Consider the following 24,683-nt stretch of genomic DNA (forward strand, 5'->3'; position numbering starts at 1 on the left):
CAGTCCCTACCCAGATCCAACCCACACAATCCAACAATGTGAAGGACAGCCTGCTAAGCCCCCCTTCCCCCCCACCCCTGAGCCATCTTTTCTCATCTCTCCCAGCTAAAGGAAGGGAAAGGTCTATAACACCACAATGGTTTAAAAGAAAAAAAAGTTGACAGATTCCCCAGCCTGTTGGGTAGACACTGTGTTTAAATAACTCTAAAAAGGTAGATTCACCTTACCTCTTCCCATACCTAAAAGTTAAATTTGGAGCATTCTTTCTCCTCCAAGGCTCCATACGAGGTTTCAGTAACCACCAGACTTCAATTTTCATCCTTACCCATCTGTCGTAAAGATTTAATCTAACAGCCCAGTTCAGACATGCTTTGAAAGTGTATAGTTACAAACACTGCCACGGGATGTTTTCCTCATGTCAGAACCTTCTAGAAATTTACTTGAACGAGGCTAGTTCAGACCAGGACATGCTGTGTGGCTCACAGGCTACATTTCAGAGACAGTGCAAAGTCAGCATAATGCATTTACATATTTGAGGTATGTTGGGCTAACTATGATCACAATGCTTTCTTTTTAGCTTCTTAACTACTGGGAGATTTCAAATGATGTGTTTGACTGTATTTGTGGGGGACGGTAGTGGCCTGGGACGTTCCTCTGCCATGGCAGTGTTCTTAGTGATATTGCTCACACTCTACAGGCTTGCTGTATCCCTAGGTGACCATCTTCAGTAGTTATCTTTGCGGATCTACAAAATGCCTGTCATCAGCTACCTATTTTCCAGCAAGTGGCTCTGCTGGCTGAAGTCGCAGCTGTATTTAGTCTGTGCTCCTTCCTCCAGTGTCCCACCTCCATGGTCTTTTCTGCCACACAAGCTTGAGTGGTGGAGAGCAGTTACAGTCTGCTACTGAGGATGGAATGTGTTCTTCCCACTTGGGGTCTCAGTTATCACAGGGCAAGCACACTGAAGTGCCTTGACAGTCCCTTGTGAAATTCTGTCACTCCCACTGTACCCAGCAGGAAGTGCTCACCTTTTTGCCCCCGCCCACAGGTGCACTCTATATCAGTTACCGTATTTTCCAGAAAAGAAACCCTGCAAACCAACGTTGGTTTATTCTATTTGAGGAAATCAGCCAAGGTAAAGAATGGTAAGGCAGAGGTTTCGTGACAAACTCACTGCCTCAACCTTCTCCACATTTTTCATGGCCTGTGGTTTTGGAATGCCTCCAAAGAGTCCAGGCAACATCCTCAGATGACAACCACAAAGAAAAGGGAAGGACAGAGACACGGCCCTCCCAAGTTCTCTTCTTCTCAGAAAACTTCCTCTGTCCTCTTATTAGACAGAATTGCCTCTCCTGATAGCTTCAATAGAAGGAAGAATTAGGTGCTTTTCCTAAGAATGTGTCTGCCTATGAATTATGGCAGCAAAAGGAGACAGTGAATGGTTACTGAAACTGTGTACTTACCAATATGCTTGCAAGTCTTTAAGAGAGAAAGGAGTGTCTCGAGAGAAAGAAATTTCAGGAGAATTCAGCTAAGTCCACAGCATTAGTGTTGGACAGAGCAGGAGAACGGAAGCTTTGAGGTCACATATCTGATATGAATCCTCCACTTTACTGAAAAAAATGTGTGCTAAACTAGTCCTTCAGGGCACTTTCCACAAGTATCTTTGTTGATAATAAAAATGGTCAACCTGTCAATAATAATATTGCTGAAAGTTCAGCTCAGATCTTATTAAACAATTGATCTGAAAACTTCACTGGCCATTCACAGCTCCCTATTCAATATGGCTCTGTTGTACCAAGAGTTTTATTTCCCTTTATTTATCTCTATCCAACTGGACAAACACAGCCCAAATATTAGAGTTTTGTTCCAAGGCATTTGCAAAATTCTAAACTCCTGCAACTCATCTTGCTAAGGTCAAATCTACTCAAACTGACAGGAGGTGCTGTAGCAGCATGGGCATTGTGTTTGCCCTCCTTCTGATCCCTACCCCCAGACACCTTTTATTTTAAAAGACACTGGAATGTGGCTCTCTGGACCTCAGAAGTGTGGAGGCCCAGCCGTGGCAGGTAGAGAACAAGCGTGCTGCCCACCTGCCTGCCAACTGCGTGCTCTCGCTTGCGACTCATGCAGACAAGCCTGTTCACAGTCCTGTTCCAGCAAAACTCAGGTTTCTAAACTATCACGAATCTCCGTGTCACTGACAGAAAGTCCAAAGTGCTTATTTAATCCACAAGTGCCGCTGATCGTCTGTTCCCTGACACGGTCCAAGTTTTCCACAGCCGGCCCTTCCCAACCATATAGTCTTTCTTCCTCCCACTTTCATCTGAGCCAAATGAAACCTTATGTATTCCTCAAGGTTCAGTGAGTATTTCATTTTCCATAAAGCCTTCCCAGGCCTCTCGGCTGTAATTCTTCTCCATTTTGATACTCCCTTCAGGACACATTAAGCACTTCCTTTACCACGCCTCTTACTGTTTTCTTTTGTCCTTTACAACTGCAGACTTGGTGACTGGTCCCGTCCTTTTCCACAGGATCGAAAGTCTGAGTAGACAACCTCAATTCCCATTTTGAGCCTCACACATAGTAAATGTGCAGAATCAGATTGCATTGAATTCACTCTGAACTGTTTCCTATCGTGGAACAAATACAAGTAATATAAAAGTAACAGCTCACTGTTTCCATTGGAAGCTTTGACAAAAACCTTTTGCTACCTTTTGCTTTGGGCAGGAAAGAAAGGCCGGTCACCAGGCTACACAGAGCATTACCAGTCCCCCACGCAGCCCAAGGGTCCCCACACAAACTCAGCAACAGAATTCAGGAAGACAGAAATGCATCTGCACTAGCGATGATGAAGAGATGTTCTAAACCGAAACCAGGAGCCAGGTTATCTGTACCATTACCAGGCGAGTTCACATTTGAACCGAAGCTTTAAACAGGAAGTTTTCTTAGGATAATGGCCCTCCTGATGGTTAGTGAGCAAAGCAATTATACACAGAGTTCTCTTTGGGAACTGAGGCTATGCTAGCAAATCTGCATTTGCTCATAATTCCAACGTGAGCTTAGCTTTTGCCCAGAATTATCTTGTAACTGACAGGTCCTCATGCAGAAAACTCGACAGGAGTTCTGGTTTCTACTTTGTTAAAATTGCCAATATCCATCACTTTTGACCTATGAAAAGAGCAACTATATTATGTATTATTCAAATGATTCTTTAAACTCTGGTATTTACTATTGCTTTTATTTGTAACAAGAAATCATAACCAATCCTTGGAAGCAAAAGTACACTGTAAATTTTTTTTAAAAAAAGACAAGAGAAAGGGACAGATATTTCAGAAACTCAAATATCATAATTTATATCTGAAATAAACAAATAAAAATCACCAGTAAGCAAATGAACATCCCAGTTTGAAAAGGAAAGAGTATCTGAACAGACAGCTCACTGAATACCACATGCACATGGTAAAGACACATACGGAGGCTCAACCTCACCTATAATTGGGAACCACAGTATCATTAACCTATCATTAAAACAGCAGTACTTTACACCTATTAGAATGGCCACAATTCTGAATAGCAACCACACCAGAGTCTGCCAAAGATGGGAAATAGGAACTCTTATTCTTGATTGGTGGAAATGAAACAGTTATTGTAGAAGATGGCTTAGTAAATTCACACAAAGTTGATGTATGCTTACCATAAGTCTTCTCAAGTGTTTTCCTAGATTCATAGCCAAGTAAAGTGAAAACATGTCTACACAAAACCTACAGGTTTAAAACTGCCAAAATATGGACGCAATCACAACATACTTCAGCAGGTCGACAAAGGACACCGTGCAATGAATGACGTGATCTGTCCATTCACGAAAGGGCAAGGGAGACTCCTCATCAGACAAGAGTGAGGGGCATAGGTGAGCAGGAAGATTTCACCTACCTACCGTATTGTTCTGCTCAGTGCCTTCCTGGAAAGGGCAAAATGAGACAATGCCAAGGTGCGAACTGCCTGACCCACCTGGGAGGGGGAGGAGGTACGAAGCATGGAAATCGAAAGCGCTGTAATCCTGAGCGAGCAGGCTGTGATGATAGTTCACAGACAAAGCTGTGGAACAACGTTTCTCTGACTGGTTTGAAAATATTGAAGGTGGTCTCTCAAGAACGACAGGATGCTTTAGAAAAGCCACCACAGAAATGGGAGGGTGACCAGTGTGGCACCAGGGCCCTCTGTAAAAGATCAAGGCACACTCCAAGAACCTCCTTTCTCCTTTCACTGTGTTCCTGTAAGCACTGCTGGACACCACTTCAATTCTTCCTTTGCCACAGTCCAGAGCCCCTTTTATTCCTTTAAACATATTAAATAGAGTGTTGTTACGTTCTGAAACAGGACCTTCTTCCAAACCTTGTGGTCTGTGTAGATGTGTCTTTTTATGTTAACTCCTGCTCACTGTCCATTATTCCCTTAGATCTCGGCAGGGAAGGGGAGCAGGGAGTTCTTTATCTTGGAGTTCTTCAGCTTCCCCTGTGAGAATTAGTTAACATCTGGACTTGAGCGTCACTCTTCAGGGGCGTGTCCCTGCTCTTTAACCAGGAGTCAGAAGCTCCCTCAACATAAGACCTAGAATTGAGAACAGTGTGGATGCAAACTCAAAACCAAGGTTCTACTTAGAAATTCTCAGGAGAGACTTTTCTATACATCCGCCTACAACCAAAGCAGAGAAGTGTGTGCCACCTACAAATTCCAAATTTGGAGCAGGTTTTTCCTACTTTTTCCACTAATCTTTTGATGTGGTGTATCAGCTCAGCACGGACGCTCTGATTTGACCTGCACCCTGCATTGGGCTTCACTTTCTGAAACCCCCTACACACATCCTGGGAAAGCCCACACCACAGGCCTTTGGAAATCAATGGGTATGAGAGACAGTGCTGTTCCCTGAATTCATCTTGTCTTACCAGTTCTTTCCACCCAAAAGCTCCATTATTTTTCTATCATCTCAGCCATGCTCTAAAACCCATGTGAGACTGGAGAGATGGCTCAGTGGTTAGGAGCATTGACTACTTCTGCAGAGGACCCAGGTTTGATTCCCACATGTCAACTTACAGTCATTTGTAACTCAACTCCCAAGGGATCTCACACTCTCTCCTGGCCTCTGCAGGTACTAGGCACACACGTGGTGCACAGACACACATGATGCAGACAAAACACTCCTACACATTGAATAAATATTTCTAAAAAAGCCATTCATTATTTTTGAACTGATGACGACATTCAGTGCAATTACATTAGAACTGATGAAGAAATTCGGTGTGTTTGAAGGATACAAACACCATCCTACAAACAGCAGCACCTTCACATGCTAATAACAAACTCACTAAATAAGAAAAAGAAAACAGGAAGGAAGGAAGGAAGGAAGGAAGGAAGGAAGGAAGAGAGAGAGAGAGAGAGAGAGAGAGAGAGAGAGAGAGAGAGAGAAAGAAGAGAAGAGAAGAGAAGAAAAGAAAAGAAAAGAAAAGAAAAGAAAAGAAAAGAAAAGAAAAGAAAAGAAAAGAGAAATCAAGACTCAGCCAGATTTACAATGAGCACCAGAAGCAACATTTAGAAATAAATTAATCAAGGAAGTCAAAGTTTGCAAAATTACAATTATAAAATTCTGATGAAAGAAATTATTCAAGGCATAAAAGAATAGAAACTTGCCCTGTGTTCATGGAGAAGAAGTACTAGTTAGTACATAGCTAATGTAGCCACCCTGCCCAAAAGGGACCTGAAATTCAATGAACTTCCCATCAAAACACCAATGGCATTCCACACAGAAATAAAAGAAAAACCCTAAAATTCACATGAAACTTAGAAAGACTCGGAATAGTCAAGGCAGCCCCACCCCAACCCTACCAAATGCTGAAGGCATCTACTACAAAGCTACAGTAACCAAACAGCATGTTGCTGGCACAGATAGCAACACAGAAATCAGTGGAATAGAAACAGAAACCCAACACTAATGCTCATCCTGTCAGCCAGGCAGTCCTTCTTTGCATTAGACCAGGAGCATACACACACCAGAGAGGAGTAGTTCAGATGAATGTGGAGAATAATGACAAATATACATATGCAAAACAGTGAAACTGGGTTTCCTATCTCTCACCACCCAAAAAATACCAACCCAAAATATATCAACGATCTCATTGTTAACATCTGAAATCACTACTAGAAAATACAGGAGAAAAGTGTCCGTCCAACAAAGAGTGCGTATTCAGGGAACGCAGGGACTAATCTTAATGTCTGAATGGACTTTTATCAAAAGAAGACATGCAAGTGGCCAGGAAGTGCTTGAGAAAACCCCCAGGTAAATGCTTACCAAGACCATGGTATCTCTCGTCCCAGTAAGAATGGCTATTATCAGAATCTCTGAAATAATAAATGCAGGTGCAGGTGCAAAGTAAAATGAAGTCTTTTTTCATTATTGTTGGAAGAAAAACTAGTACAACAATTATAGAAAACAGTACAGAAACAACTTTAAAAATACAAGTACCATATGGTCGAGCCATCCCATGAAGAAGTATATGCCCCAAATCAATGATATCAGTATACCAAAGAGAAACCTACAGGTCTCCACACTACTGCTGCACCACTCACAACACCAAGTCATGAATCCACCACGCGAAATGGACCAGGAAAATGCAGTGTGTACACAATGGAATGTTTCTCCATCTTAAGAAAATAAATGAAGTTCAGTCATTTGCAGCACCATGGATGGAACTGGAGACCTCTGTGTTAAGGAAAATAAGCCAGGCACAGAAGGAAAATATGGCTTCACTCACTTGTGGAAACTAAAATGTTCATCTGGAAAAAATGAGGTGAAATGATGGTCACTAGAGACTGGGACGGGTGTGGAAGAAAGGGAACAGAAGGAAGTTAGGTAAAGGGGTATTAAAACAGACAGGAGAAATCCACTGTGATTTTCTCTACCATGTAGGATAATTATTGGTTTCAATAGGTTATGAAGTTTATGATCTATTTCAAAATAACTAGAAAAAAACCAAAGTCCTCACTATGTAGACATTATTGACATTCCAGAAGCTGGGAGTGTTCTGTTCCTTACCTTGATTTAATGAAGCTATGTATCAAATTATTATACTCTACCTTATAGAGTATAGATTAAAAACTTAACCAATAGAATTTTATGGTTATATCTCAATAAAAATAGTGAACTGTTTTTAATTACCCTATTAAAAAAATACATCTTATGCAGCTTATACAGGTCTTTTTTAGTTTCTTCAGACATCTAGTCTGTCATGCAAGTAAAACCAGAACTGTCTTACACAGATTTTGTTGGCACAGAATCTGACTACAAGGCCATGTTTGTCTCTAAACATGAAACCTTATCTGATTCATAACTCCAGGCAATACATTTAGAGTCCCCCTCCCTTTTCCAGCCATCTGCTATCCCCATGTAAACCTAAAATTCACACTCCCTTACCTCCTCGGGAGCCTGAGCTAGCCCAGCTCCCGTGGGCTGCTCTAATATCACCTTAACCAAACTCTCAGCTTAAGTAGCGCTGACATTTACATTTCTATGAGACATCTGCCCTACAGATACACATCTTGTTTTATTATTAGTGTATCATTTTAAGTTGTCTTATTTTTAAAACAAAGGCAAACATACATTTAGATCAATATACAGCACTGATCAAAAGTAAAAATTCAATGTTTTTACTTTTACTTTGTGTTTGTGTGTGTGTATATATATATATATATATATATATATATATATATATATATATATATATATATAGGTGCTCATGGACCATGGCCCACATGTGGAGGTCACAGGGCAACCTACAGAAGTAGGTTCTCTCCCTCCAACATGTGGATCCCAACAATTGAACTCAAATCATCAGGCCTGGCAGCAGACACCCCACCCCCGAGGCTATCTTGCCAGCCTTCTAAATCAAATTTTTAAATTTTGCCAACTTTTTAAATAAAATTTTCAGGCAGAATTTTAGGGATGATATTTTTCATGTACTACATCTTCTCCCCAAATAAAGGCATCAAATATCATGTCATACAAACAAAAGATATTGGGAATAGGAATTTAATACGCACGGAGAGAGCCATGTCCTGATACTGCAACCTAGAAATTCAGGTGTTCAAAGCCGCAGCCTTGCTATCCACACAAACAAAGGGCTGAATTCAGCAACCCTCCGAGGACAGTCTACTGGTCAGTGCCAGCCCTCAAACTCAAACTGTCAGCTACTAATTTTCCCAAAGAGTTGTGCCGGAATTAAATCAACTCTGCCAGCCAGCAAATCTTCCTTAACAAAGCAGAGGGTACCTAGATTTATATTTTGGGGAACACTTCTTAGCCACCAGTAGCAAGCCGACTCCCGACAATTGTCACTGTGTATCGCTGTCCTAGTCAATCCTTTCTTTAGACTAGAAATATCTTCAGATGACTACCACTAGGAAAGCAGTATCCACTCCCTGGAGACACGTTCCAAGAGCCCACTGGATGAGTAAAGCCCCAGTTAGTACCAAACTCTATCTCCACTATGTTTTCTCCTATACATACATGTATACATTTAATTCATAAATTAAACACACCCAGAGACTGATAACAGCTGAGAATATGCTAATAAAAGTTCTATAGGGAGAGAACTAAGTTGATAAAGTACTTCACATGCAAGTATGAAGACCTAAGCTTACTTCCCAGAACCAACAAAAAAAATCCAAGCATGGTGACACAGTCCACACAACACGGTCACAAATCTCACACATACACACAAAAACATGGCTCACCCACACAGAAGTAACTAGTGGTTGTATGAATTGAGAAGTTCATAGACTAAGGTACCAGAAAAACTGAGGGTTGGCCCAAGTCTACTGTTAACTACTTGTGAGCTTTGGAAAGATGTTTTATCTGTTCAGTAGTCTAGTGTCTATTCTACAGAGCTGGCCCATGTGACAAACTTCCACACTGTACAACAGATTAACAACTGGAGGTATGTATGATCTCTAACCTATCCTCCAAGCAAACAAAATCCACTGGTCTTTGGACCAGACTCCATATATTCTTAGAGCAGGTTAAATGATAAGCACGTGTCAAACTAAGAAAAAGAACACAATGATTGATAGCCCTTTGTGAACCACATTCTTATCCTCAGTGCTCAGCAACGGAGCTTAGAGAGCTAAGTAGCCTGATGTAATAACACAGTTCAGCAAACAAGACTGAACTGTGGTTTCCAGGAAACAGAAACAGGAAGGAATGTGCAAAGATGTAGTAGCAATGTCAAAAAAGGAAAATAATGAAAAGACTCATAGAAGACAATGAAGACGTGTGGTAGATGCTTTTGGAACTGTGAAGAGCCTTCCCCAACAATGCCAGGAAAACCCACTGTCCCTTGTGTTGATGCTGGGCCTACTGAGGTAAAGTCTGATTGCTGATTCTTTTGAAAATCCAAAAACTAAAAATGAAAGTGATAGATAGATTTATCACACTACTTCTTTCAAGGTGTTTTACCTCAGTCTAGAACTTAAAGATGTTCTGTAAAAACATCCTTAATAACAAAATGGAACACTCAAAACCTTAGGAAGATTAGATAAAACATAAATTGTTGTTACTTCTTAAATTATCAAGAAGTTCATCATTGCATAATGGATTACAAAATCTCCAAACAATAAATGTAATTATAGGCTGTCCTTAATTATGACTTCTCCTTTAGAAGAAATGGGAAAGTCACTGTTGTATTTATTATTCTATTTGAAATTATTCAGAAAACTACTACTATGTTTAACTGTTACTCTCCCCAGCCTGTACTATCCTAACTCACACACAGTTGGGTCACAATGCTGGTATTTTCATTCTTCTAACAGGTGTGTGTGTGTGTGTGTGTGTGTGTGAGAGAGAGAGAGAGAGAGAGAGAGAGAGAGAGAGAGAGAGAGAGAGNGAGAGAGAGAGAGAGAGAGAGAGAGAGAGAGAGAGAGAGAGAGAGAGAGAGAGAATCTGAGTAACCAGTTAGACCAAGTCTCATTCATTGTCACAGTTGTCTCTAAAAGCTGATAGATCACACTGATCAGGCAGGAGACAATAAACAGCAATAAATTCTAATATTTATAGGCATCAATGCTTTTTACAAGTGCAAAACCTGTGTACCTTTTAAAGTTGGGAAGATACAGAAAAATGCGAAGCGTAATATAAAATTCTCCTATAGCAAGCCATAAAAAGTCTATTTCCTTTCTTCACCTTTCCATCACCCCTGTGCCCACTAAAAGTCATCATTACTAGCATGCGACCCACACCAGGCCAGGATTTTCCCATGGCTTCTCAATGCAAATGGATCACAATAATCACTGATTTGTGTAACAGCATTGTTCTCTTATGTACCTACACATCTTCTTTTCAAGATGTAGAGATCTACCTCATGCATTTGACAGCTGCATAGCACTGTGTGCTGTTATATGGAGTGAGTTCTGAAGATGGAACAAAGAAGGGCAATGGGATCCACGCTGATATCTGGAGTGTACATACAGAATTCATTGTCTTCTAGCTATGAAATCATAGGTACCATCAACTCCCTTGCCCCTTTGACCCTTGTGATGGTTTATGTATGTTTGACCAAATGGCACTATTAGGAGGTGTGACCTTGCTGGAGTAGGTGTGGCTTTGTTGGAGAAAGTATATGTCACTGTGGGGATGGGCTTTGAGACTTCCTTCCTAATTGCCTGGAAGTCACTCTTCTGTTTGCCTTCAGAACAAGATGTAGAATTCTCAGCTCCTTCTCTTGCATCACGCCTGCCTGGATGCTGCCATGCTTCCTACCTTGATGATAATGGACTGAAACTCTGAACTTGTAAGCCAGTTCCAATTGAATGTTTTCCTTTATAAGAGTTGTCTTGGTCATGGTGTCTGTTCACAGAAATGGCAACTCCAACTAAGACAACCCTCCATTTCAATTATCCAAGCTCTCCTCACCCTGTCTCAACTCAACACCCATTGTCTCTGTTTTTGGAGGACTATCAGAGAAACCTCCAAGCCTTGCTCATGGGTTTCAGGTGGACCATGCTCACCATTGCACTCTTCTTGAGCCCACAGGGCCCAATCCAGTTCTTGTCCCCTCTCTCTGAGCTCTAGCGGGCACAGCAACCTTTCTCAGTCTCTTCATTTCCAAGCCTGCTTTTCTTGGACCACCCTTCCTTTCATTCTTCCTGAATCATGGGAATAATATCGTGGGTCCTCTGCAAAGATTACCCCTCATCTTCCATTTCACTGTCTTACTATAGCCTCCTGCTCACTTCTTAGATGTAAGCATCTGTTGTGGGCACTGTGGTTATGATCCAAACTGCTTGGGCTTCAATGAATCTCGACTTTGTGATGTCAGTATATTGTAAGAATGTTTCCCTGAGGAAGATGTGAACAATGTCTACCCCTCATTCCCAAGATATCAAAGTTCACCCTGGGGAACTGATGAGTTTATTTGGCTTACAGACCTTGTGTAGGGGATTGGAAACAAGCTCACATAGATGTCATTTTAGTGTGTTGCAGAGCACTATCCTCAAAGCAGAGCTATGGCCATCTTCCTAAGACCAGACTGCTTACAGAAGATCACCACAACTGAATTTGCTGACTCAATATTCCCTCACAGGAGGAGGGGAGGAAATGGGTCAATGAGCCCTCACCAGAGTATCTGGTAACTCTTCCCAGCCAGAGATTCTGCCCTAATCTCATGTGCCTAGAGTATCTAGGTTGGGGAAGCCTGGGGAAGAACTCCACAGGAAGCCACCATCCACAGTGGGTATAAACCTAATAGTGGAGCTGCTTCAAGCTCACCCAAACTCCTGCCCATAGCCCCCCTCGAGTTCTTTAGGCCTAATAAACTCCTAGTTCCCCAGGGTGAACTTTTTTATCTTGGGAATGAGGGGTAGACATTGTTCACATCTTCCTCAGGGAAACATTCTCACAATATACTGACATCACAAAGTCTAGATTCACTGAAGTTCAAGCAGTTTGGATCATAACCACAGTGCCCACATCAGACACTGACCTCTAGGAAGGAATACAAAGCGGGGATGGTGGTAGGGGGTGTTGCTTAGAAGACTAGGTGGGAGGAGAAGCTTGTAGAACACTAAGCATACTAGCAGTAAACTTTCTGAGGGAGGGAAAAAGAGTGAGATGTCCCAGAGACAGTCTGTCATTTGTATGGCAAATGATGGAAAGACTGCCCGTGGAGGATGCCTTCTATAGTAGTTTTATCTAGCTGTGACATCCAGGTATGAAACTTGGGTCATGAGGCTCAAGCAGAAGTGGTGAAAGGATATTCCATTAGAGGGTGGGAATAAGAAAAGAATGCAGATAAGTAGTTCCCAAAAGTCATCCTTGAGGCTGTACAGCTGCTCTCTGCTTCCTTACTTCAGGCACAATGTGATCCTGCTGCCATTGTTAGTGGCTAAGCCACTCTCACCACAGTACCTTCCCTGTCATGACGGGCTGCACCCTCAGACTATGAACCACAACGACCCTTCCTTCCTTAAAAACAAAAGTCCAGGCTAGCCTGGGCTACACAGTAAGACTCTAACTCAAAAAAAATAAAAATAAAAATAAAAATAACCTGTCAGCAATAATGATACAGCTAATTAAAAGCAATAAAAATAAGGTTACAGGCTTAAGATTATTTATACGATATCAAAATTAACAATGTATTTATTGTAAACAAAAGGTAGGAATATTTAAGTGTTAAAGTTAAACTTTATAAAGTTCATAAAACTTTTCCACAATTAAAGAATATGCATGTCACTGCTAGACACAGACCATTAAGTTCATGCATGAATCATTATTCTGAGTTCAATAGTATTTTCCAGGTTATATTATGCAAATTACTGTATCATATGAATCATATTTTTATCTTTTATTTAAACTCTGACTGGCAACTTCTCATCACCAATTCGACACAGAAAAGCAATTTAACTCAATGTTTTGTTGTTGCTGCTGCTGCTGCTGTTGTTGTTGTTGTTGTTGTTGTTGTTAAGTGCAGTGAGTGGCACCGATTAGGCTGTAGGTGGGAGGACCTTACCTTACCTGTTCATTGAGCTCTTTCAGCTTGCCATCGATGGCTCTCAGCCGAGACTCCCGGTCCCTTTGCTCTTTGCTGTCCCGGAGAATCTTCTCTCCTGGAGTTGGTTCCGTATTTCTTTCTTCATCGGCATCATGTTCCTAATTTAAAAGTAAGAGAAGGTCATGTTCCTAATTTTAAAGGAAGCGAATTCACACACAGCCAGGTTAGGGCACAGCTGTCACAGACCCTCCGATGTGACTGGGACTCGAGGGTCAATTGTGTTGCTCAAACAATAGCCCTTCCCTTCAGTCCATGTTTGCAATTCTTCTCAATTTTTCTATTTGAGGAATTAAAATCCCAAATACACACACAGCAAATGGGCAGATAAACTCAGTGTCTGATGGCACCTGACAAGCAGAAAGGGCGGGGCTGGACGGGAGCCCACGCCCCGCTCTCTGCTCAGCAGATGAACTGCAGTACTCTCGGCTTCAGGCTTCTCACAATACATTTTATTCTTCATCTCTGCTCTTCTCTAATTCTTTGCAAACTTCATACAAGTATACAATGAAATATGATCACATCTACTCCCCACTCACCCCTCCCCCCCCCGGATCTTCCCCAACATGCCCATCTCCCAACCTCCTGCCCTCCCCTCTGAAGTCTGTTTAGTGTTCCCATGTGTGCAGGTGTGGGGCCATCCACCGAAGCATTCGAAATCTACCAGTAGCCACACCTCCACAGGGAAATGGTTCTCCCTCCCGGAGCAGCTATCAATTGCCAGTAACCCCTCAGTTTGGAGTGGGGCATCCTGAGCTCTTCCACCATCTATGCTGGACCACTGACTGCTTGCGATGTACAGGTAACCTCAGCTGCTGCTGGTACATGTACATTTGAGAACTGTCTGTCTATGTCATTAGAGGCAGGTGTATGACAATGGGGACAAACTGGGCTTGGCAACACCAGAAGCTTGGACTCTTGGTTCCACCTGGCTCCTGACTAAGATGACGTTACCAAACTGAGTAATCTTCTCAGAGCCCCCGTCTTGTCATCTGTGAAAGGAAAATGAGACTTGGCCAAAGCCATCATAGCACCCAACAGACACGTGGCAAATCTTGGTACCCAACCAGCTGAACATGTCCTCAGAACACAGGACAGGCTATATAAAGGAAGCACTTGGTGACTGCTTCAGGGCTGCCAGTCACTCTTCTTGACAGAAGCATAGTTGCTCAAAAGTAATAGCATTTCTAGATGACTAGATGGGCACTTCTTTATTTTGTATCTAAACCAAATGTCCCCTCTTCTCTCCCACAGATATCCTCCTCCAGGTTGCCACACAGGAAACTGGTGTAAGAAACCTATACTAACATTCAGTCGGGGTGTGTGTGTGTGTGTGTGTGTGTGTGTGTGTGTGTGTGTGTGTGTACTTAGTATAATTTTCTTAGATTTTTTTTTGTGGTCCTTGAATTTCTACAATAAGCATGTTAATTTCAAAAGCAGAAAGGCCATTTTTAAGTTTTAAGCAAGCATAATATTCTACCAACCCTTCTTCTGTTCTTCTCTAACAGAGTCTCTCCATATTCAAAGCATGCAGGCCCAGATCTCAGCTCTGACTCTGCTAGAACAATCGGGTGTGCAATTAGAGTTGTGTGCCACAACATCTTTCCAGGTCTTAACCTCTACCGCCTTACCTGCAGTGCTGTGCACTTAGACTTGGAGGGTATGTGAGGCCTTTCTTTAAGCTCTCTGACAGCTTAATCATCTAGTCCAAGTGTCTGAAGAATACCATGCAATAAAAACAAGTCAAGAGGGAGCAATTAAACAAACAAACAAACAAATGCCGGTGCTGTCAAGTATCCCGCTTGCAGATTCAACAAAAGTCTGGTGCCGGAGAGTTCTTTTCTGACAGCAAGCACCATCCAGAACTGTCTTCATGATCTTTGAAAATTAATTCAGCAGATTCTCCAAGTAACAGAATGTTTCCGAGACACCAAAAAGGATTTTATGGAGAATTCAGTAAAGGTTCCCCGTGATGTACTCGGAATATCTAATGGCCCAGCAAGAAGAGAACTAACCCTGAGGTAAACTGATATTTGTTATTCTGACTAATTGATTGCCAAGAGATTCTGAGTTAGCCCTCCAAAAGACATCAGGGATATTGACTGAGCACCAGAGGCCTTTGAAGCTAAAGAAGCTCCTTTCTCAGAAGTCAAATACAAAGGACATTACTCAGAGTTTGCTAAGTTATGTGATATTCAAAGCAGCCATGCGTTAAAGTCATCCCGCCCTGTGCTTCCGGGATCACTCTACATGTCTGCAGGCCACTCCCACTTCATGTCTCACATGGGTCAGCTGCCCAAACTGTGTGATCTTGGTGAGGAAAATCCTTCAAACAGACTGTTTTTATTACCTTGGAATGTTGCCATGAAATGAAAGAAACCTGGCTGGCATTAGAGGCACCATGGGAAAACAAACTGTAAAATTCCAAACAATTTGTAAGAATGGGGACAAGAGCTTTTCCCCAGATCTAAAGGAGAATTCTGACAGCCTGGCTCTAGAGGGGAGGAATGCTCGAGTCTGTTCTTATTTCTTCTTCACTGCAAACACAGATGCTCCTGACACACAAATACTCCTGAGACACACAAACTCTCCTGAGACATATGGACACTCCTGAGACACATGGACCTGAGACACACTGCCACGGTTCCTGGAGGGAGGTAACAGGGCTTGTCACTAGCATAGACTGACTGGTAACTGGATTCCTGCTTGGAACCTGTGCATTTAAATCTGGGGGGAAAATAGACTTGACAATATATACTTTTCAGGACTGCATGTCAAGCAGAGGTCTATTGTTCCTAAATTTTAGCTAGTGTTGAGAAAGAAACAAACCAAATTCATTGTTTCCATCAGCAGCTGTGTGATTTTGGCAAGAAAGGAGATGACTATAAATACAATTGTCTTCAGCCAAATAGTTGGAGCACTTGTTTTGTTTTGTTTTACCAGACTGTATGGGATAGAATTAATATTCTAAGCACAGGACAATAAGTCAAGTTTAGGAGAGCCATTATATTCAGTAAGTTAGTGGATCTGAGAACAAAGAAATACCACTTGTCAGCAAGAGCTATTCCTGAAGACTCTCTTTTGACCAGCAAAATAACCCCTCTTACCATGAAGTGGAATTCTAGATTTAGTAAGACTGATCACATGAGAGATGAATAAACCCTATGTCTTTACAAGAGCCAAAAAAGAATACCATTTATTATTGAATCCAGTCGCAGAGGACTTAAGAAACTGAAGAAACTAAATGTTACACAACTCCCATATCCCAGATATTTCTGGAGAAAGCTGGAATCCAATCTATCTACAAATGAGAAAAACAAAATTACATGCCATCATGCAACTTCACAGAGTGATTTCCAATATGGAGAAGGAACTGGCTGGCTTCTTGTTGAGTCAGGACGTAGATAAGCCTCAGATAAGCACAGTTAACCCACAGGCCTTATGAACACAACCGGCTTTAGTCCGTTCTCTGGCTGCTATCATAGGATGAGATGTAGATGACCATGAGAAGGTGCAGCCACACGACAGGGTTACCATTACAGCAGCAGTAGGGACAGAACATTCTTGGTTTTACATGTGGCCACATGTTTTATTTTCACAAAGAGAAAGACAAATGCCGCTTTTCAATTTTTTTCAGAAGCGAATTAGTACCAGGCACGTGACTAATATAAGGACAGTCACAACCAGCCAACTCCTAAGCCAAGAAGTGTGCCACTCCCCTTACTTCTGTAAGTGACATGAGCTTGGGCAGTCTCTGTGACCATGTCTAGAGACCCCCAAAGCATGTGTCACAGGTTTTCATGCCTACCAACTTAACACCACGGAGAAACCACAGCAGCTACGTTAGGGAGACCGGGCTGCAACTTGTTCAGAGAACCATTTTCTTGACAGCACGATACAGAATAGCAAGTGCACAGGAAAGTGGAGAACCAGAGAAGACAACTGCTGTCCAGCTCAATCCAGTCTGCTAGCCGACACCAAGGAATCAGGTGAAGTGTTGCTGTATTTTCTGATTTTTCTTTTCAAGGAAAAACTAGAAACCAGCACTTTTGTTTGCATTTACTTTTAAATGCTGACTATAAACATTTGTAAGCACTTTGTGGGCCTAAGGAAGCCCACATATGAATTTAAGCGTCTCCACAGCTACGATTCCCAACCCATGCTCTGTGGCTGCAGTCTCCTGTGGCTTTTCTGAGGTGGATTCTGGGAGTCAGGCTCGGGTCTTTATGCTTTTGAGGCAGACCCTTGAGGAGGACTCAACAACCCTGGAGCTACTGTCTGCACTTTCTAAATGGTGAAATGGAGGATTTACAGAATCTCTGATCAATGCCCCAGTCCAGAGGACAAGGGACGAAGCTAAAACATGAAGCAAGGCTTTTTTCCCCCTGGCTGAAATTACATTTTTATTTAGGAACATTTCCTTTAAGATGAGATTCTCACCCTTTAATCCTACCAGATCCTCCCTACCTCCCCTCCCATCTGGTTCCACCCACTTTCTGTTACTTAGAAAATAAACAAGCTTCTAAGGGATTATGATATAATATCACATGATGTGATAATGATATAACTAATACATTAGTGTAGGACAAAACAAACAGGAGCCAAACACACAGCCCAAGAAACAGATTTAGGCAGATACCCATTCATTCCAGAGTGTTCTGGAAGCCATATTCTATACACAAAGGACCTGCAGAGTACAGATGACTACCTGACAGGCCCTGCCTCTTCAAAGTGCCACCAATCTTTCAACACATCTATGTTGGTGAATAAGTTGCCAACCTAAGAGCCACTGGAGTTAAAGTCATGTCCACCCATAGCACAATGATGTTAATAAACAATTGATACAATAAATATTAGGGTATTTCCACTATTACCACTATATCCAGGATTGCGATCCCAAAATGACTTTGCTGCTATAACGTATACAGCCCATATATTTTTATCTTGTAGTAAAATTTTATATTTTTATTTATCCATTTGTCTATTAAAGGACTGCTGTGTTGCCCCAGCTATTTTAAATAAGTTTGCTATGAATAGGTTTGTGGTAGTTGTTTCCCCTAATGAATAAACATTACAGGAAACCAATCACTGGGCAAGTAGGCGGGACTTCCGGGTCAGGAAGAGGAAGAGGGAGGCAAGAGAAAGGTACGACCTTTTAGGACTGCAGAGAACATGAAGGCACAATGTAGGTAGCCGCAGGCTGTCAGTTCAAGTGGCGGATTGGATCTGCCACCAGAGGATTTTTTTTATTAGATATTTTCTCCATTTACATTTCAAATGCTATCCCGAAAGTCCCCTATACCCTCCCCCCGCCCCCCGCCCTGCTCTCCAACCCACCCACTCCCGCTTCCTGGCCCTGGCATTCTTCTGTACTAGAGGAATTTTTTTAATATTTTAGTATATACCAGTTTTATTTTTAACATAGATTAGTTTACAAAATTAGGATGCTAGGTTCTGCACCCAGCAATTGTGTTACCTGTTGATTCTAAACTAAGATTGTGTAGCGAGCGTTTCCCTTCACGGGGCAACTCAACTGGGTTCAAACGAAAGGTAAGGGGCAAAGGGTGGTGTACAGGAGTACACCCCAGCCTGCTGTAGGAATTTGGAAGCGTGGAGTGGGTGTGGCCACAGCCAGTCACAGGAACTTAGCTAGCCAGATGGATAGAGTGACTTCGCATAGCTGAGATAGTTCCTAGCTAAATGGAAAGAATGCAGTCTCAGCCTGTCCTTAGGCCTGGAGACAGATCAAGGCCACTGGCAATAGCATGGGATGCTTTTTAATATTTCATGCAACATAGTTTTTTTAATTTTCAACATCCTTTAAAGCTAATACATTCAAATATTTAAAAATCAGTAATATACTGTCCATAGTATTCAATAAACACAGTATAATATATTTTTATTTTGGACATTTGGAGGGCAGTATGTTTATACATTGAAATGATTCTGAAAAACACAATGTTATACTTAGATGCAAATGAGTATTATAGCTTTGCTCTTCCTTTTTAAATGGCTATTTTTTCATTTTTTTCTCTTTTGAGATTATAATATAATAAAATAATTTTCTTCCCTTTTCTCCTTCCAAATCCTCCATATATCCTTCCTTTCTCTCTTTCAAACTCATGGCCTCTTATTTTTTTATTGTTTGTTAGTGCATATATGTAAATGTATACACATACATATTCCTAAATATAACCTGCTCAGTCTGAATGTACTTGAAGCAAGTCTTTCATACTCCGAAATAGCCCATGTGCTTGACTTATCTTTAAACTCCTGTAACTCCTGATAGTAAATCCTTGCTACTGTTTGTTGAATTATTTTGAAAGTAACAATTTAGAGACTGGGGACATAGTTCAGCAGTTAAAAATCCTTGCGACTCTTGAGAAGCCCACGAAGTATCTCCCAACTGCCTATACAACTCCAGCCTCATGGCTCTGACACCCTCTTCTGGCCTCTTCTAGGGCCTGCATGAACACGTGTATACACACACACACACATACACACACACACACACACAGAGTTTGTCTAAGTAAGAATTAATATTCCGCTTAAAAGACATTCTTCTGAAGCTCCATGAAGAGAAACATGAGCTAAGAGTCTGCAGAAGAATGAAAATAAGATGAATTCAAATGCTAAGTGTTGGTGCTCAACAAACAGTTGGATCCCGTTCACTCACCGACTACATGGAGATAATGTGTTATGAATTCATTTCATATTCATTATGAAGTCATTTCAGAATGCTTATTCGGAAGACATCACAATCCAAAACCAATTACCATGAAATCATTTGCCAGGCTTGCATTTCTACTTGAAAATTCAGTATGCAGTGCTGTTTTGAACTAGAAGCTTCAAGAAGAAACTGAAAAAATGAATCGAAATGATAGGCTGCTTTGCATGGAAAAAACATTAATATCTTCTTTTCAGCAACTATTATGTTCTGGATCTGTTCGTGCATTTAGTGGAAACCACAAGTGAAGTTATCTCTTTTCTTTGTTTAAAAAAAAAAAGGCTGTTTCACATGTGTTGTTGGAAATATTTAAAAAGATCAGCACATTCCCGAGCTCGTGCCCTGCTACTCTCAGCCTGGTGGTCGAGCCAGCCTGTTCTTATCTCCTGGACACTCTCTGCCCCACAGCTCCAGAAACATATCCACCCAGCTCGCTAAGTTCCCAGTAGTGGGCCGCTAACATGCCAACCTCATGCTTCAAATCTCCCATGACCTTTGTGGTGCACATCAGGCAATCCCACGCTTTGCCACCATACCTTTCTCTCTTGGACCCAGATGAGCCACTGCGTGAAGGAAAACACAACGCAAACTTAGTTCAGAAACAACAGTAATTCAATCACTGGATGCAGCAACTAAAATCCTAATCTTGAAAGCCTTATTAAATCTAAACCCTCCAGTGGAGAATCCTGACAGATCCTCCATTGAAACAGGGAGACACTCGTAGTTACATCTTGTCCACATACTATCACTGTCCAAAACCTACTCTCTCCTGCTTCCTCTCTTTCACTCTCCAACCAGAAGTCTCGAGTACTCGACCAGTGATTGGCTCCTTTATTCATTAGGGGATTGGTTCACAAAAAGTCACCGAATATGACTCCTTGTCTGCACCCTCTCCCAGGAGAGCGGAATTAGCATCAACATACAAACAGTACCAGGCCCATCCACAACACGCATGATCTCAGCCTACGCCATTGTTTTTTCCTTTTCATTATGTTTCAAATGATTTATCTGAACCATAATGTGGAAAACTATGATTTACATGAGGATAACAAAAGCTAGCAAAGACTAGCTTACTTGACAAAGACAGTTTACTTGACTTTCTAAAGCCTGAACAGATCTCTAAATTCTCAAACTCATTCAAGAAGACCACCTGACAGCCATGATGAGGACGGCTTCACTTTAGGAACACTCTTGAGGCTTAGATCTCAGCTCTCCTAACCCCATCAACTACAAGTCAGATGAAGCAGGAAAACAGGGTATCTATGGGCGATTTTATTACCCATCTTAACTGCCTCTTCTTGAGAAGCAGAACTCAGTAAAACAAGCAAAGCATACTCTAGTAGCTTGTGTCAATGTCCCAGGACATATTCCATTACAATAAGTATCCCAGTCTTCTCTTTCCATGCTGACTCCGATCCAGAGACTTGTGCCGAGATCAATGCCTCCAATGCTACCACCTCAGGGTTAGGGTTAGGGTTGCCCCCTCCTGGCCCTTAGGCAGCAAGACCACACACACAACCAAGAAAATTCACACCACCACCCACCCCAACAGGAGCCCTTGGGAGCTGGAATGCAGAGGAGCAGGGCAGAACCTTGCAGTGTAAGGCACTGCCCTTCTCCGCACTCTACACTTCACACTCTGTAAAAGAACTTTGGAGGGAGCTCTAATTTCAAAGCTGTCAGAGACACTTCACCACAGTAATGCTTCATCCTTACTATTAGAGTTGGAAGAATGTGACCAAGTAAGGGACAAGTGACTGGCTCTGCTCAGGTCTACTACCAAATGAACAAAGAAAAGAAAGGCTGTTAAGGACTAATGAATGCTATTAATTCTCTTCCTTTTATTTTATTTTATTTTATTTATTTATTTGTTTATTTATTTATTTATTTTGGTTTTTCGAGACAGGGTTACTCTGTGTAGCCCTGGCTGTCCTGGAACTCACTTTGTAGACCAGGATGGCCTCGAACTCAGAAATCCACCTGCCTCTGCCTCCTAAGTGCTGGGATTAAAGGTCTGCGCCACCACCACCCAACTCTTCCTTCTTCCTAATAATGATCAAGACATATCTTAAATCTTGAAAATATGATAATATTAAAATACGTAGCTTCTCAATCCCACCATGCCAGGAAATTCCCAACTGAAAGAAAAATGGGGAGAAAGTAGAAATAACCAAAAGAAAATACACTCTGCTTGCAGTTGTACTCATAGAAAAGCAATCAGGAGGAAGCCCTTCAGTTGGGATTAGGATGGGCAGAAGCCTTTGCACGCATTAACCTGAACAGTCAGCACACTCTTGAGTTAAGCGTATCTATCATTTGACTAGGCATGGTGGTGCATGTCTTTAATCCCAGCACTTGGGAGGTGGAGACAGGAATCTCTGTGAGCTCAAGCCCAGTCTGGCCTACATAGTGAATGCTAGCATAGCCCAGACTTATAGAGAGACCCTGTCTCAACTCCCCTCAAAAAGGTGCTTGAATCTCACTCAGAAGGGGAAATAAAATAAACGTTGAAGGTGGATAGAGAGAGGGAACTGGACGGGAGGTGGAGGGGAAGAGGGGTGGGGATCAGATGGGGGGGGCGGCTGGAAGAAAGAATAGAAACTGGTGAGGGAGCATCTCTGGAGCAAGCCAGAGTCCTGAGATGGGGGAGACTCCTGAGCATCTATGGGGATGCCCCTAGCTGAGACTCCTAGCAGAGTGTGGGGTGGGATATGAAGCCTGAAGTGACCATCTCCTGTAGCCAGGTGGGATTTCCAGTGAAGAGAAGAGGACACCAACCCATCCACAAAATCTTCAACCCAAAATTCGTCCTGACAACAAGATGTGCAGGGATAAAAATGGATCAGACACTGGGCAGTGGTGGCTCATGCCTTTAATCCCAGCACTTGGGAGGCAGAGGCAGGCGAATTTCTGAGTTCAAGGCCAGCCTGGTCTACAGAGTGAGTTCCAGGACAGCCAGGGCTACACAGAGAAGCCCCGTCTCAAAAAAACCAACCAAACAAAATAAATTGGATCAGACATTGGGTCAACCAGTGACTAGCCCAATTTGAAATCCAGCCTATTGGAGAGAACCAACCCCTGATAGTGCTTTTAATATTTTGCTTATGCTTGCAGACAAGAACTGTTTTCTGATAGCTTCATCCAGTAGCTGATGGAAACATGCAGAGAGCCATAGTCAAACATCAGGCAGAGCTCAGGGAGTAAGGGGAAGGACTGAGGTAGTTGAAGGGGTCAAGGACACCACAAGAAGACCTACAGAGCCAGCTAATATACGGGGCTCACAGAGACTGAACAAACCGAAGAACATGCATTGGTCCCTCACACATTTGTTGTAGATGTGCAGCTTGGTCTTCACGTGGGTCCCCTAACAACTGGAATGTAGAGGGGGCTGTCCCTGACTCTGTTGCCTGCCATTGGATCCTTATCTTCTAGCTGGGCTGCCTTACCTGGCCTCAGTAGGAGAAGATGCACCTAGTTCTGCTGCAACTTGATATGCCTGTGCCAGTTGGTACCCATGGCCGGGTGGGGGGAGCAGGAAATGAAGGAAGAGGATGGGAAGGGGGACTGGGAGGAGGGGGGCTGCAATATGAATGCAAAGGGAATGAGGGAGGAAAGGAGGGAGGGAGGGAGGGAGGGAGGGAGGAGATACAACATACCATATCACCCCTATGGCTCTGACTTTCAAGGCTGAAGACAGTGGGAGAGTCAACAGAGAGTTCCTGAAGCTTTACGTCAATCTCGGCGAGCTGCTGAGACTCAGTAGCTGCAAGGGTATAGCCTTCTCCTGGAACCAGCCAACCACACTGATCTCCCTGAGGGAAAACCAAGGTGACCAGGTCATTCCCATACCATATTCTCACAGCAAAACATACTGTTTAGACCTCTCCATTAGAACTCAGGGCTTACAGAACACAACACACCACCATGGACCCCTGGAGTGTGAAGGTTATGGTTGAATTCTCTTGCCAGTCTGTACAAGGTGTCTACTGGTGTCCCTGTGGGGTCCCACAGCCTCATAAGCTGGTTCTCTTTTACATAATCAGTCTTCTACATGTTGAGAAGAAATATACTTTAACCAATCATAAATATGGTATTTTCAAACTTTACCTCAATGAACCAAAATAATCTGACCTGAACTAGTCTCCATGCACAAATAAGTTTAGCCCAAATCTTTATGTATAGTGAACTACACTTGCCTTAAGATATAAGCAATCATAAACTAGCAATGGGCTATCGTTACCAAGTAGATAAATCTCAGCCAGTCACAGCAGCTGCTGAGACAACTCAGCGGTTAAGAGCGGGGGCTGCTCTGCAAAGGGACCAAGTATGGGTCCCAGCACCTACACCAGGTAACTTACAACCCCTACAGCTCCACCCCCAGGAAAGCCAATGCACTATTTTGGCCTCTGTGGGCACACACACACACACACACACACACACACAAGCGCGCACTTTTTGAAAAATCCCTTTATAGAATCCATCCAAAACGGCCACACTGAATATTTGCTGTGTGAGCAGTGAGCACTTATCGGGCACAGGCAGATCAGTCTGAACAGGCACAGAGAGCTGCACTCTGAGGCTACTCAGACTCGTGGCAGCAAAACTGGAAAAGGTGGGAAAGGCAGAGCTCAGCTGTGGTATTGCCACACCAGAAAATAGACCTAATGCTAATAGCATGCCATTTACTTACAGTAAAAAGCCCAAAAGCCTAAAACTACAAGGGAAATAGTATTACCTGATTAGACATGGATAAGAAACTGGTTTATTCTGGACTCCAAAAACTCAAATAAACCCATTAAAAAATGGGGTACAGAGCTAAATAAAGAACTCTCAACTGAGGAATATCGAATGGTTGAGAAACA

At 42.4% G+C, this 24,683-nt stretch overlaps 1 protein-coding gene across 1 annotated transcript in view; it reads right to left on the reverse strand.

Moving 5' to 3' along the window:
- Fsip1 (fibrous sheath interacting protein 1) overlaps positions 1-24,683 on the reverse strand; it is a 55,148-nt gene that overhangs the window by 4,171 nt on the left and 26,294 nt on the right. Inside the window, exons 9-10 of the mRNA XM_021194418.1 lie at positions 23,478-23,633; positions 13,061-13,195 (exon numbers count right to left, since the gene is read on the reverse strand). Of these exons, the coding sequence (XP_021050077.1) occupies positions 13,061-13,195; positions 23,478-23,633 (291 nt within the window). The remainder of the gene's footprint in view (positions 1-13,060; positions 13,196-23,477; positions 23,634-24,683) is intronic.

The sequence above is a fragment of the Mus pahari genome, chromosome 3, assembly GCF_900095145.1.
Source record: "Mus pahari chromosome 3, PAHARI_EIJ_v1.1, whole genome shotgun sequence".
Lineage (NCBI taxonomy): Eukaryota > Metazoa > Chordata > Mammalia > Rodentia > Muridae > Mus > Mus pahari.